Source organism: Alligator mississippiensis, chromosome 8, assembly GCF_030867095.1.
Source record: "Alligator mississippiensis isolate rAllMis1 chromosome 8, rAllMis1, whole genome shotgun sequence".
NCBI lineage: Eukaryota > Metazoa > Chordata > Crocodylia > Alligatoridae > Alligator > Alligator mississippiensis.
Window position 1 is genome coordinate 59,788,847 of NC_081831.1, and position 15,860 is coordinate 59,804,706.

The 15,860-nt window shown below is 39.7% G+C and overlaps 2 protein-coding genes across 8 annotated transcripts in view; one reads left to right on the plus strand and one right to left on the minus strand.

The window, feature by feature from the left end:
* The window catches only part of LOC102565281 (fibronectin type-III domain-containing protein 3a), a 93,450-nt gene extending 86,985 nt beyond the window's left edge, over positions 1-6,465 (plus strand). For all 7 annotated transcript variants that reach the window (XM_019487900.2, XM_059732757.1, XM_059732758.1 and 4 more), the window contains 3 exons: positions 155-321; positions 1,815-1,936; positions 3,809-6,465. In XM_019487900.2, coding sequence (XP_019343445.2) covers positions 155-321; positions 1,815-1,936; positions 3,809-4,126 — 607 coding nt within the window. In that variant the 3' untranslated portion in view covers positions 4,127-6,465. The remainder of the gene's footprint in view (positions 1-154; positions 322-1,814; positions 1,937-3,808) is intronic.
* Positions 6,466-7,647: 1,182 nt separating this feature from the next.
* Positions 7,648-12,549, minus strand: LOC102566769 (growth hormone secretagogue receptor type 1). The gene is made up of 2 exons (XM_006265316.3): positions 10,150-12,549; positions 7,648-8,510 (listed from the first exon to the last, which is right to left on the minus strand). Exons 1-2 carry the CDS (start codon positions 10,904-10,906, stop codon positions 8,218-8,220), a joined length of 1,050 nt encoding a protein of 349 aa, XP_006265378.1. The 5' UTR covers positions 10,907-12,549; the 3' UTR covers positions 7,648-8,217.
* Between the last annotated feature and the right edge of the window lie 3,311 nt (positions 12,550-15,860).

Here is a 15,860-nt window from a genome sequence, read left to right on the forward strand (position 1 = left end):
TATAGAAACCTTAAAGAGAAATTTCAATTTCTATAATGTATTTGGACATGAAAATTATTGTTGTCAAATACACGCACTTTTTAATGGGTTAAACATTTGTGCAACAAATTAACCTGATTTATTCTGTAGTTCTAAACTACGTACCTTTTTCCAGGTTTATTACTGTTTATCATGGACCTTGTCATACATACAAGGTGCAGCGACTCAGTGAATCCACTACATACTATTTTAAAATCCAGGCATATAATGATGCTGGAGAAGGAGAGTTTTCTGAAGTTTACGCTTTCACTACAACCAAATCTCCACCAGCATCTCTTAAAGGTGAGATTCCTAGCGTGCTAATAGTGTAATTTGGTAGTATGTTAGATACTAAAAAAGAAATCCTCCTCCCTTATACAGCCCCTCTCAGGCCTTTCAGAGGGTAGGTAGGAGGTAGTAAGAATTTCCCCATGGGGGAGGTCAAGGTTATTTGGGTAGATGTGATATCTTTTATTAGACCAACTGAGTAGTTGGGGGAAAAAAAGTTCTTTGCAAGTTTTCGGGTGCAGTCACCCTTCTGCGGGCATGGGGAGTCTCTGCTGTTCTGAGACTTCAAGGAATGAAAGAAGCTAAAAGACACCCATGAGGAGGAAGCTTTTTGCTGGCCAGACCTTATGTATCACCACCTCACCCTAATGTTGGGGGTAGCATCTCCCAATCTTGAATTGTCTGCTAGAGAATGTTGCTTCTCATATAATAAGTTGGAGAAATCAGTAGGCAAATGGAAACGGATCACAAACTTCTTTTTGTGACAAGTACATTTTCAAGGTCCCATGGAGCAGCTCATTAAGAAGAGAGAATGCTAATTTTCCTGTTTGAGAGTGTTTCATTACAAACTTGGTGATACAAGGAATGAAATGTCATTTCTCCCTAGTTATTAAGAAATGTTTACTGAATAACGGTCTAGATTGGCATTGATTTTAGAAGCTGTCTTCAGCATAAAAACAAATCTAAAAATCCTTCTCTCAGATGTTTATGGACCTCTATAGCCTGAATGAGGGAAAAAAAGTATTTGGCATAAATAAGATCCCAGGAAAGTAGCAAGAATTTTATAAGTTTATAATCTTATAATTATATTATATTTTATAACTTTATTTTACTTTTCCTGTGAAGTAAACTGTCATCTGATTCAGGAAAGAAATCTGAACATGGTACAAAATGACACCCAAATCCTTTACGCTGCTTTGAATAACTCTGCTTTGTTTTCTAAATAATTTTACAAGGACATCTGAAAATCCCTTTTAAAAGTTTGCTGTGAGATGGTTGTCCAGCCACTTGAATTCTAATGTTTTAAATTAAAGGTTATTTCAGCTTTGCTTTTGTGTATGCAATTTCTTAGTATTGTGCCTGAGTCAAATTTTGTTTCTTGTTGTGTTCTGACCTACAGAATCTGTTGCTGGTGCAATACAGGAGAGCAAGAACCTGAGCAAGGCTGTGTGTGTAGTTCTATGTGCTTTAAAATAAATAAATTAATAGATAAAATGTTTTAATATCAAAGGGTGCACAATTGTATGGGGAAAATTACGGACACAACGAATATGGAAGCTCCTAATGCTAGGTTTATTGAGGAACTTTTAGGGGAGAGCTGTACTGTAATGTAAGTGGTACCAGCTCTCAGCTGCCCTATTCTGAATCACTTCTGCTTTAGTGGGGAGTGGCTATTAAAGCTGTGCTCATAATTGCATAGGAAGGGGAGGGCTGTATGCTCGGGCTAACCAAGGATGTGAGAGGGCTGCATTTGAAAGCATGTTTACGGATTCCTTTCTTGTTTCCAGCACCCAAAGTAAATCAACTGGGAGAAAATATTTGTGAAGTCACATGGGAGCCTTTACAACCAATGAGAGGCGATTCCATTGTTTACATTCTTCAGCTTACCAGTGGAAGGGAGATTGATCAGGTAACTTCCATTAGACTGTTTTTAAAATTCTATTTTTGGTTCATGTTTAAATTGTTGTAAGGATTGTTTAAAAGAGAACTTAAGTCTCTCAAACTTGTTAGATCTTATTAGATTTAAACGCATTCCAAATTATATTACTGTTGCTCAGCTATCTTTTGAATTAAATGCATCCAAAGGAGTAAATCATATCTGATAATGTGATTCATATGTATTTTAACTAAATCATAATAGAGGCAGAGAAATAAAGTACTATATATTTAAACATCTCAGGCTGGACGGAGATGTGCGTGCTCTTCTTTCCTCCTCCCTTGTTATTTAACATTATTCGTGAGTCAATTCACAAAACTGTGAAAGTGCTGAGTCTTTTTAGGTACCATTTCTAAGATGACAAACTGAAGGTTTCCAGTTAAGCCTTCAAAACTCTTTCTGTGCATACTTCTTTGACCAGTACTGAACCCTGACTAAATCCTTCTTCCTCAGGATGAACATTTTTTTTCACCTTTTTTAAAATGTGGTTGTCCATATTTTCATGTGTTGAATGGATGCCTTCTCAAATTAGTGAACTTACTGCAAAGAGTTACAGCTGTTCAGACTTGGAGCATAGGCACACACAACACAGAATGATTTAAGCCTGAGGTGGCTTAGTTTCAAAAGCATCTTCCCAGTGTTGGGTTTTGTGGCTGTTCCAGTTGTCCCATAGCAGAAGTCTTGCCTCATTGAAAAAAATACTTGAAGCAGTGTAAGTTTTTCGAAAAGCTTTACTCTGCTTAAGCCACTGATCTGGTAGGCGTGCATCATCTTGCCAAGGTTTTGTTGCTTCCTAAGCACCCGAGTGAATTAAGTCCTGTTTATTTGGTATTTATTTGAAAATCTTTGTGCCAAAACTCATCTCAGCATTTTTGCCTTGGCATCAGAGAAACATTTCTTATGCTCCATCCCACCCCTAAAGCTGGCCTCTCTGCCATAAGCATGTCAGTCTGAGGACCTGGGGAAGTGTTATTGAGCTGGAGTAACCCAACACAAATCCTCATCTTAACATGCCCTTTGCAAATCGGACCCAGCCTGGTCCTGCCCAATTCTGTCCAATTCTGATTTTCTACTTTCTTATATCCTACCCTTTTATCTAGGAACAGGGAGCTAATAGGTGAAGCCACTATTAACATCTTTTTCAGTTCTAGTTCTATTTGTACTGTAAAACTGACTGATTTTAATGAAGGCTAGGGTGAGGATTTGTTGGCTAGTTGGTAACAGGGAAAGGATTAAATGTATGTTTCAGCAATTCATATGTTGTTTTACCTTAAATTTGGAACTCTGGGACAGGTACTGCCCCCCTCCTACTCATCAGCAGTTAGCATACTTAAAGGCTCTACTCTATTCTGGAACCCCAAATGACAGGTCTGGGGGGACAGTGAACAACTTGAGGCAGAGGTCAGCAACCTACAGCCCATGGTCCAGGCCCAGCCCACAAATTTTTATCTGGGTAGCCAAGCATGCCAAGAAATGGAAGTTAATGTTAGTAAGTGTTGCACACAAATACACTCCCACCATCTAGTGGCAGAATATCTAACACTCTAGTTTACTTTAGGACTGAGCTGTCTTAATTCTGCCTGCTGGTAGCGCATGCTTACTGACTCACGGAAACGTAGTGGTAAGTTTTGAATTTGAGTGACCTTGTGCACGTTGGACAGTTCAGAAAGAACAAAGCTAGGAACTCTAGACGTGAAAGTTGAGTCTGTTTTTTTTCCCTAGAGCTGCTTCACAAACTCAACGGCCTGTGCTGGTTGCACCCCTAAAATCAAACACTGCACAAGGATCTACTGCTAAGTATTGGGAAGGTGAAATGGATATTTAGTTTGTTGCCTCTATTCTTAGGTATACAAAGGACCAGAGACTTCATTCCGTTTCACAAATCTTCAGACAAACTGTGAATATCGGGTCCGAGTCTGCGCTGGACGCCAGTACCAAGATTCTACTGGATTACAAGAACTGTGCGGACCTTACAGTCCCAGTACGGTATTCTCATCTCAAAAGCAAGACTTGGCTACACAGTGTACTGATTCTACAGCTGAATTGGCAAAGTCTAAGAAGGCAGCGCAAAGTGATCAGTACTGGGCTTCTGTTTTTCTTTTCCTGTTTGCAGCAGTTGCTATTTTTTTTGCTCTTGTTATTCAGTACTTTGTAATCAAGTAGGAGGTTTAAAACCTATTCGATACTCAGCTTTATGTATGCAAGTTATTTTGGGTATTTGTGGTTGGTTAATTCTAATTAGAATCCTAGCTGGAAATGATTGTATAAGAGATGCATACATTTCCATCAGTTACTGTTAACTCAGTGAGGCTGGGTTGGCAGAAACTTTCCAAATGCTGAATGCAAATCTGTCACTGAAAGGGGTAATCCTTTGTCCTCTGTAATCAGGGTTAGCTGTTGATAGAACAGCCAAAAACTGCCTTAACACACACGTGCACATGCAGACACCTGTGTGTGTACACTCCCTGTTGCAATTCAAACCCTACATCGTTTAGTCACTTAAAGAGAAGGCTTTATAGAAAACAAAAAGTCCTTTTCAGAGTTCAGCTAGACAAGTGGTAGTGGGTCAGCAACTTTTAATCAAGTATTGTTATAGTTTGGTATACATGAAATAAAGCAGCACAAATGCTTGAGCTTAGAACAGTACTGTATTGCAGAACATTACTAGAGCATACCACATTTAGTATACTGTAGAAAGAAAACAAAATATTGGCTTGATTTAGTGATATTACTACTTTGCAATTATTTTAATGTTTGGGGTCCCATGGTTGATATTGTTTCAAGTGTTAAGGTAGAGGGTACCAGCATTTTTTAGAATTTTAATTAAAATGCTAGACAAAAATATTAGTGCTGCAACATACATACAGTGGTGATGCATTTGTATGTGACATCGGAGATAGACCCCATTTTTGTACTGTACGTTTTTGAATTCAATGCTTTCTGCTGTTGGCAAGCAGCTGTTGGCCCAATCCACATTTCACTCTCAGTGCCTGAGAGAAGAGTAATTTCCTGTGCTTCTGATGAAATCTTTGCAACATTTTCAGAAAAAGCACAGATATTGTCTTTAAGGAGAAAGTGCATTTATGATAAATGTTTCACTATTTGGCTCAAACTGAGCAAATATTTTTGTACAATTATTAACCTAAAAGTAAAATGTTCAAACTGTTTTTGGATGCCCTTCTAATGTAATATGGAGGATCAAAAATGGACATAACTCTTTTTTTAAGTAACATTCATACAGTGTTTTAAATGACTTGCTATCACAAAGGTGGCAGTTTCACATTCCATTTTTTTGTATTTGAGAATTTTCAGTTTGCTATGAACTTGTCCAAGATGCTTGGAGGAACTTTTTAAAATTTTGTGGAGGCTATGCACTACATGTGACTGTTCCTTGTCAAAACTTTGTTGCAGACATCTACAAGTAAGTGAGAGAGCTATTTCCTTTCATCAGCTATTTTGCAAGCTGGAAGCCACAAATTTAGAACATTTGTTCAGTATGGGTCTTTCTAATTGCTTCGGAGTTAAGAGAACATGCCATATACAGATTCACATACTCTGCAAGGACTACAGCTACACTTTAAATACATCAGATCACTGCACTTGCCTGTGGGATGTTAGATGTGTAATAGTACCATTGGCTACAGGCTAATTTCAGAGACTAAAACATTTGAAGGGTGTTTTCTCCAGTGGTGGTTAATAATGTTAAGTTACGGTTGGAGGCATTGTGTTGCATTTCAAATGTGGAAAACCTAAATTATGATATATCGCTTAATATTCTTAAAAGTAGATTCATGGTGCAATCGAAAAGTAACCTTTCAAAAATATACTCTTCATTTTGTACTCTATTTATTTTGATTTTAAAAAGTCCTGGAAAATGTATTGAATGTATTGTTCTACTTGTAGCAGAACTTTAAGTTAATCATTTATTATATCATGGAAGTCTCTCTTCAGTGTTGAAAAGAGTTTTATACAGATACTAGTGTCTTTAGTTTGCAGAAGAGTTTACAGCCTGTCTTTATTTTCTTTCATATTTTACTTTTAGAAAAACAATAGACTGCCTTCAGCAAATCTCTATTGCCAAAGGTTCTTTGTTCTATTTTAAATAAAAAGAAAAAAGCATTATGTGATTAATTTGGCAATAGCATTTCTGATATATTGTTTAAAAATGATAAATTAGACGTTCAGAATAAATACTAACTAAAATCATGACTTCTTCAAATTTGAAATAAAATGCTTCTGTACTTTGCCACAAAACATTCATGTTTCCAGGAAATATACTGGAAAGCATAGTGTAATGTAGATTTTATATTTACTATTATACATTCCAGATTGATGTACCCTAGAGGCATTAATGTATTAGGTATATTTTCCTTTTTCTTGTAATGTAATTTTGAGGCATCTCAAACTTATGTTAAAGCTGCCATGCATTGTATTACTAAATTGTAACTATCAAATAGATAATATATTTAATACAGCCAATAAAAAAAAAAAAATCAAACATATTCCAATTTTACTGTAGGGTCTCTGTATTTTTGTGGGGGTTTTAAATTCAGAATCAAGAGCATAACTTTTCTTTAAAAACAGCAACATGGAAAAAATCCATTCATTTCAAGTTGGAGCTTGTGGAGTTCCATAGATTTATATGGGAGAGCTATGGGTTTATGGAAGAGAGAGTTCTCAAACAGCAGTTTTCCAATTCCATGCAGAATTTCTGAGCCATCCAACTGGAGGATGCTGTTGGCCCTTCCCACCTTGGTCAGGAACAACATTTTGATATGTGGAATGACAACTGTCCCATCTTTCCCAGCTAAAATATTATGCTGTATTTTATTGTAAATAGCATGACCTCTGTGTAAAATGGTACCAAAGCAGCTGAGCCAGTTTTCTTTAACATAAACTAGGGGGAATGAAGAGTTTCCAACAGACTTGTTCACCTATAATGAAAATACAGTAACCTGGGCTATCCAAAAATTATAGCTCTATTAAACCTCTTGAGTGAAAGATGGTCAAACAATGGACTCAGTTCTGAAGATCTGAGTTTGGTGAGTTATTCATCCAATTTCAAGCAGTGTGTGTGGGGTGTGGGTGTGAGTTATTCACCCAATTTCAAACTGTGCGTGTGTGTGTGTGTGTGTGTGTGTGGAATTGGGCAAATAACTCACACTCTGCAACTTTTTCCCTACATTTGTAACTGGCTTTTTCACTGTCCCTTGTCTGCTTAGCCTGTTTAGGTCAGTAATTCTTAACCAGAGTGCTGTGGAGTGCTGTGTCATATTAGTACTGTTAGGTGTGCAAACACCTACATGTGATTCGTAAGATAAACTCAGAAATTTCAAAGAATCCATAGTGTCAAAACCATTCTGAGCTATTGTAGTCTTTCTGAGTTCTTTGCAGCAGAAAAATTGCTCTATTATTTTTTCATAATCAAAAAACCAAGTGAAAGCAAAGTGTGACATTTCCAAAGGGTGCTTGAGTCTAACAAGAGCTTCTGTGAATCTAAAAAAGTTGAAACTCGCTGTTTTAGATAAATTCTTCAGGTGTTATAGAGGGCTTCAGTGTAGTGCAGCCTGGCCTTGTTTGGGGCAATGCTAAAACATTTCAGTTACTTCCCCCTGCTTCAGATCTTAGAAAACCAGGCTAGATAATAAATTTGCCTTTCAGAGGCAGATGGAGCTTTCTCAGTCCTGACGAGTTGAATACTTTCTTATCCGTTTCCTTTTGAGGTGCAGCCCAGGTTGTTCTCTTCCAATTAATAAAAGAAAAAAGTTGGATTCAGTTCTATAGTATCTTGATTAGCTTTCATCAAAGAGAAACTAACAAATTGAATTATGCTGCTGCATAATTTTTTGTATCAAACTCAAAATCTGTGATCTTGGAAGTTCTTGAAACAAATCCACTAATGAGTTTTATGGATAGTTGGAACAATGTGTAGAGGCATTTGCTTGAAGCCCGGAACTTCAGAGAGAACAGGCTTCTGCAAGTGGTTATGGGAATAGTTTCAATTTTTACATTATATATTGCAGGCAATGCTACTTGCCTCACCCTGAAGCATAAGCAATGGCAATGTCAATAAAGCAGATTTTGTATAAAGACATGAGCAGTGAACTTTTTTTCTCTCCCCAACACCCCCACAACCTCCAGCTACAATGTGCACTAGTACCTGGGATTAATGTTGACCTATGATTCAGCCATGCATTAGACAACCAAAAACCTGGGTGTGTAGGATGCTGAAGTAAAGTAGATGTGTGAACTGTTTACACGAAAGAACTGACCTCCGTACCTTCAAGAGAAGTCTTTTCACTCCTTGTCAAGCTTCTGGAATGCCAGACCTGGCCATAATTCAGGATTTTGCTCACTGCTTGTCTGTATTTTTGTGACATGACGTTGTAAAGTATTGGATTTATAGATGCTCCAAGGTAAAAGAGAATCATGGAGATGAGGTTGAAATACTGAGTGACATCGTACAGGATGATTTCAGTCTGGGCGAAGAGGATTCGACCAATGTGAAATGGCAGCCAACACAACACAAAGGCCAGAACTACTACTGCTAAAAAAGGTAAGGAATGTATTTTAGTATAGTGGCATAAAATATTCTTCACCTTCAAGTTATCTTATAACAGATTTCCAATCACTACATTTTAACAGGACGTGTACAGAAGGCGTTTGATCACTTTGACTTGTGTGGCCATTTTTGTTTCGTTTACTGGTACACGAACAAGCGGTGGAGACTCAAGGTTGCCTACTTCATTATTCTGTCCAGAATTAAAGCAGAAAACTGAATATACCAGTGTGTAGCACAAAGGCACAAAAAGAATATAAGCCAGCACGGTTACAGCAGCAGCAGAAGGTTTTGTGCTTACCTTTAGGAGATACTTTTTTGCTCCCATCTGACAACCTGCTTTGCTCATCAGTGAAATACTGCATGTGAGCAGAGGTCAGAGCCAGAGACTGGGGAGAGACGGATAAAAGAGGGCCAGGCACAAATACAGGATGGGGAAAGATGGAATAGTTTAAAGATATTTGGAAAGGGAGTGGAGCAAATGGGGCAGAGATGGGAGAAGCTGTGGAAGGCAGAAATCTGAAGGAAGGAGCAAGATGTCTCAGCAGAGAAACAAAGTTTTGGAAGGCATAATAGTTAGCAAACAATGGCTTGAAGAAAAGCACAATGGAGAGAAAATGCATGGCTCTAAAATTAGTCCATTTTACTTTGCATATCCCTGTTCCCACATGTCTGGTTTTTTTTAAAAAGGATGCTCACCACCAGCTTGCAGTCTGAAAGGGGAGCCAACTAGGACCATGCATGCTGACTGGGGGATGATAGAATCTGAGGTGGTGAAGGCCAGGGCCAAGTGCTCTGTGTACCAGCATTTCCATGCTCACCACGAACACTGGGGTAGTGACCTGTTTGATTGCTGTTATTACACTCTGGTGATAGCTATAAGTTCATATTTTGTTGGTCTTGGAAGAGGAAATGGCCTGCGTAAGATGATAGTCACCCCAAATAAGCCATTTTGTTTTCTATCTTGCTAAAATGATTTTGGTATAATCTGAGGGGGAAAAAACAATTTTTTACTAGATCAAGTTAGGATCTGTTAAGCTTGTGGACCAAAGCTTAATTGCAAAAACTGTAACACGTTCCTGGGGTGAAGCTTGATTTGCTGGCTGCAAGGGCAGCCAGGTGCTAAATCTTCCAGACACACATAAAGGATGATCAAATTAAGGATTTAAAGAAGTCATGTCATCATATGGCTTTTTTGATGGTGTTCTGACTTTGCAGGTAGGCAGGGCAAGGCTGCTTTGCCTCACCTTGGGACAACAGGAATTCTTGTAGCTGATCTGAGGTTGGTTCCTATTAATAAACTACTTGAAGTTCAGATTGGGAGCTTTGTGCAGTAAAATTGGGGAACATGGATAAATTAAATAAAATGTAGGAACCTTAGAGCTGTGTGGGTCCTTCCTGGCTTTTCCTTTCTTGCCACCTTCTTTTTCCCCTGCCTTTACACCCTGCGTGTGTAGGGTTTGTGGTAGATCAGGCAGGCAAAGGGGATCTGAGTGGCGCTTACAGAAAGTGTGGGGCTTACTATGTATCAAACCTGTCAAAAAAGTTGCCCCCATTGCTTGACTGTCTGTCTCATTGCTGTAACATAGTGCTTGCTGCCTGTTTGATAGACGTGTAAGATGCTTACCCAGCATTTTGATGGTTTGCTTGTGGTATTTTTCTCTGCTTGCTGCCTGGGGCCCTCTCAGGTTGTGCCTGCTGCTCCAGAGCTTTCTGCATATGAGTCCATAGAGCAGAGTCAAGCACAGAATTGGTAGGAAGAAATAAATGGTGGAGACCCAAGTCATTGTTTCTAAAAGGCCTGTGCGGGCCAAGTGCTCTATGTACTTGCATTCCCTGGTTTCATCGGGCAGGCTTCCATTGCGATGTTCCACACCAAACAAGAACAGAATAGGGCCGGCAGTCAGTAGTGACCAAACCCATAACCCAAGAATGACCCCTCTCACCCTGCATTTAGTGATTGTGGTTCTGGCTTTCAAAGGAAAGCATATTGCAAAATACCTTTCCACGCTTAGAGCAGTGATGTGCAATATGGTGCAATAAGTGCAGGTTTCACTGAGGTAAAACACAAATTTGCAGAGAAAATCACCAAATATGTATGGCCTGTATTTCCAAATCCTGTACAAATCCGAAGGCAGACCAAGGCAGATCAAAATGTCTGAGAGGGCCATGCTGGATAAGTACATGTTAACTGTAGTTCTCATTTCCCTACGCTGTTTGAAAATGAATATTGTTATCACATTCCCAGTGACACCCAAGAAAAACAAAATGATGGAAATTATAGTTACAGGTACCAGGATGTGAATGTCAAATAAAGATGATGATTGTTCTTCATAGTAGTCCGTATCATTTATAAAATGGCTGTCATTTGTGATGGAACCCATTTCTGGTCTCAACGTGAAACGTAGAGTTGGCTTTGCATTACCGTTTGATAGAAACCAGTCTCATGATAACTATGATCCACAGTCTACGTAGTTTCCAAAGACTGAAAAATGTGCTAGAAGATTTGACTTCATCCCTTGTATTGCTTGCCTCTTATACAAATCCAAAATTATTTTTCATAAAAATATTAGATGAAGCTAAAAAATGACAGAGAAAAATTAGCATATACACCCAACATTTTGGAAGAGAGAGACAGATAAACACATTTATATTTTTACCTTGTGCTTCAGGCAGCTTGCAACTGATGTTCCTATCTAGTAAATTCCACAGTTCTTGAAAGCTTAAGGTATAAAGCAATTTTGTGAACTATCACAGTCAGAAAATAATGTTGATTCAAATACAGTCCGTATTAATGGATGCAGACACAAGGAGGAAAGGAAATCATTGTTATCTCTTCAAAGTTTGCCAGATTCCTTAGAAATCAAAAAAACCTCTTGGCAGTGAAGACAGCCTTTCTGAAGAACTTTCCAAGCAGCAGCTCAATTTGCAAGGAGTCCTTGTGCCAGACAGAGATCTGGGTGCATCATTTGCTACGTGAAAAATGGCTCTCACCTGAAAGAACAAAACATATTCTTTGTGGTAGCAGATTGCTGGCCTTGTGTAGTTTCACAGTTTCTGAAGTGATCTTCTGGGGTATTTTAATCTTTCAGTACACTTCCTTTAAAGGAAGACTATTATGCAGATTTTTTTTGTCATTTATCTTCCACCTTTTCCATCTATTCCCAGTTTGACGCTGTTAAATGCTTCAGCTCCACTCTGCTTTTCTCTCTCACCTTTTGTTCAGTTATCAGGGAGGTTAGAGGAGCATTTTGATATTGGAAATTTAATTAGACCGCTCAGGCCAATGATGTAATTTTCCATTGTCCTGTGTTTGTTTAGGGTCTTTTTCCCTAGGTCTCCTCCAGAACATATGTCACAGAGTGAGAAGTTTGGACTGACTGTGTTTTAATAAGGTTATCATGATAGCTGGCAGAGTGTTTGTTTGAACATCACTTTTCAAAATGAGACAGTGCACTTAGCATTTGATTTACTTTCCACTTCAGAAGAGATCAGAAATAATTATGTATTAAGTGCCTGAGGTGTGTAGCTGGTGCCATGCCAAACATCAAGAAGGGACTATAGGCCCTGAAACAGTGAGACTTTGGATACTGTCATATCTCACTCAGCTGAAAGACTGCAAGTGTGTTTGTTGACACAGGGATACAGTGCTTTCAATATGTTCCTGGAAATCGAGCATTTGGACAGCAAGAAATTAAAACTCCCAAGAAGCAAATAAGTATTTTCTGTTCCATTTCCTCATCTTTTACTGTTTTGATTTGCATTTGTTCTAATAACCGTGTACCATCTGCCAGTGACTGGTACTTGGGATGAGAGCTGCGAACTCAGTGTGACTGCTTCATTAGGAGGCCACGGTTTAGGCTTATATTAGGAAAATGTCTGTTGTGACATCAGAGATCCTTAGCTTTAGAAAATCCCACTTCCAGCACCTTCCAGCATTTTCAGGCCATCAGAAACCTGGCCTGAGACTTTTTTGCTTCATCAACAATACTGAAGTTAATAAGTTTTAAGAACATTACTCTTATTCCTGAAGGAAGTCTTATTTATCTCACCTTATAGAGCAAGTGACAGATTATATACCAAGCAGTTAATTTTGACTGCTGAATGAAGTGTGCTTAGTAACCAGTGTGCTTACAGATGGACTGTTTTTCTTGCTTTTGCTGTACAGTTCCTCACCAGCTGCAAGCCAGTTGCCTCTGGTGAATGTCCCCAGTTCAATGATGCCAGAATTAACAGTAACCCATTCAGCCCCTCTCTGCGTAACAGTGACTCTGTTTCCTGCTTTTTAATTAAGAAAGAAACCTCAATGTCTCGAATAACACATCCTATGAATGCTCTTTTATTCTTCCAATACTTCTGGTCCGACTGAGTTGGCTAAAAGCATTCATTTACAGAGCTATCAGGAGGCCTGGTAGTTCATAGTGGTGGTAGTAGCTGCAAAGCCTTTCAGATCTAGGTAGTCCATTTTAATCTAGATCAGACATTAGGAATCGGAAATTGTTGCCAGACAATGGGTGTTTTATTGCCTGTGCAAAAGGCATTTGGGGTCTCAGACCATTTTCTATTGGACTGATATCTACATTGTTAAAAAAAATGTTCTCAAACTCCACATCCTTCTAGTTCCTCTTCAGAGAGAGGAAGAAGTCTCATGGACAATCAATGTACTGTTCAGCCTTAACAGAAATCTCTTTGCCAGCACTGGTGGGAAAGCTGCACATGCTTGCTAATCCCTTGTCCCTTATATTAGGACAAGATTCGCTCTATCACTTCTTTCCAATAGCCCTAGTATCTGTCAGCCCCATGACTCCTCTTCGTGTCAGGGATAAATGACCACAACAGCAGAGGCTCTCACTGTCCCTGATTTTGATCTGAACTTGCTGTCTGATGCTGCATATAAACTTGATTTGGTTTTTGGTGAAATAGCCTCCCCCCTTTTCCTGAGAGAAAAATGTGTTTTTAGTCCTGTATCTGGGATTCATCCTTCATCCCCCTCATAGCAGGATGTTTTTGTGTATTATGCTATGACTCATGAAAGTCAAATGACTTGGACTCTGTCAGTATGGTGCATCACGCCAAAAAGTCTCAGCAGATGCATTCTCTGCTGTTTGTGGGTCCAGAACTAATGTTGGCATGTGCTGGGTACAAAGCCAGCCTTAGCACTTCTGGTGCCTCAGTGCCCTCCCGCACATTTTCACCTGTAAACTTAAAGGTGACTGGTAGCTCCCAGCTGCAGCATTTCTCCCCTGATATCCACACAGAAATGGGGGGGATCAAGCAAGGGATGACACGGAGAAAAAGCAGAGCCTTGCCCCGATTCATCTGCAGCAGCTGTCTCTCCACTTGGAGCTCCAGTGAAGAAGCATGGGTGTGAGGCCAGGAAGGTGATGGGAGGAAAGGAGCTGCAGTGGTCGTATTGCCGCCTGCTGGCAGAAGAGAAATCTGCATTTGACTTGTGAATTAAGGAGGGATGGCCTCAGTCTGAACTGTGCGCTCAGTGTCCTGACTGTAACAAATAGCCAGAACTGTAAACTCATGAGAACACAAACATCCAGAGCTGACAAGCAGCTGTTTGGACAGGGTCCGGACCCCTTCACAAACATTCCTGCTCCTGTTTAGCTATATGCTGTCTGATGTCCAGATGGGCAACAGAACTGAGCTGGCTGGTTGCTCATCATCCTGCTGTTTCCATGCAGTGTAAAATCGCCCATAACTGCCACGTAGAAGAAAATTAATTTTGCACAAAAATAAATATTAGGGGTGCAAAGAAATGTTTCGATTCTTGGTGATAACTGAAATTCCTGTCTACACTGATGGCCATGTGAGCTGCTTTGGAAATCTGGAATATCTTCAGTTCCCCTTCCTTTATTATAACTGTTTTCCTCATTTAAAAAATAAGCCCCCTAACAAAGATCTCATTATTAAGCAAAGCCATTTAAGTTTGTAAGCACCAGTCTGCTTTCAGCCAGTCCGTGGGGTGATGTGTTGTCAGCCCGGGGCACTGCAATTCATTGGGCCAGACCAGCTATTGCAGGACCAGGATCCATGGGCCTGTGAGTCTTCCACTGACTTCAGTGGGAGTCCCAAATGTTTGAGGGGGGCAGGGCAGGAGAAGAATGAAGGCAATGGTGGTGGCCTTTGCTGCTGGTGCTCAGGTCATGTGGTTTTGAACACAAAACTGTCCAGTAAAGGATGCTTTCAATATCTTTGAAAAAAATAAATCCTCCAGTTTAAAATCAATATTTAAAGTGTTAGTAAAACTAGCAAATGAAACACCATTTGTTACTTTGGGATTGAGACTGAAGTCTGACCTAACTTGGGTGTGAGAGACCAGGGTTCAGTTCCCTACTCTGCAGTATAACATGCGACTGCGTGTCAGTTCCCAAACAGTAAAGTGAGCATGTGAGCGAGCACCTTGCAGGGCGGTGTTAGGCCAACTACATTAAAGACTGGGGCCTTATTACTGCAGTAATATGCATGAGTACCTAAGATAGGTGGTGCAGATGGGGAGTGCTCATCTACCTGGTTTCTAATAGGAAAGCATCTTAATCAAAGGACAGAAAGCAGACAACACGAAGATTAAAATCATCAATAGAAAGAGAAGGGGCTGGTCTGTAGGGAAAACTGAGGATCCGCTTCAGTTGGGAAAATATATCCCAACCCCCCCTTCCTGACTGGAGTCAGTTTCTGTGCTGACCAGAGTATGCTCCAGTTCCAATTTGGTTTGGGGTCATCTACAGAAGGGTTTTGTGTGCTTGTTTACCGCAACATCTGGATTATACATGCTGTCTCCAGGATACAGACTTTCTTCTTGGTATCAATCACACCACATTCTGCTGGCTGCACATAATATAATTGCCACAGGTGACTTAGTGGAAAATGATGAGCTAATTAACTCAGTCTTGGCTCATTTCTTCCTTGTTAATTTTGTTAATTCATGCAGGAGACAAGCCAGTTTACAAGTATGGGCTGGCAAATCCTGAGAGAAACAGTCAAAGGACAGATAAACTGCAGAGCACAGTGACATGCACAGCTATCTGTATCTTTAACTCATTAACACCCTGTTGATTGGAAATCCATTGGGATTATAAAGAAACTTTATTCACTAGGATGCATTGTCTCTACATTTTAGTCCTTCCAGAGTATGTTGAGGATGGTTGCAGTATCCTCTACTCTCTGCACATTTCATGTATGGACTGGATTTACAAGAGATGCCTTCCAGTTGTACGTTTTGTTCCCATGTGAGCTTTGGGTTCCTGGCATATTTCCCCATGAGGCCATCCATTGGGAATGGTTTGGAGCCCACAGTCACAAAACTCTGTAGGAAAATATGGTCAGCCC

Excerpts from the sequence above, each read along its gene's own strand:
- LOC102566769 (XM_006265316.3), bottom strand. The coding sequence starts at position 10,906 with ATGGGTTCCATCACAAATGACAGCCATTTTATAAATGATACGGACTAC. Across the intron at positions 8,511-10,149 it reads GCAAACCATCAAAATGCTGG|CAGTAGTAGTTCTGGCCTTT; the intron begins GTAAGCATCTTA and ends TACCTTTTTTAG.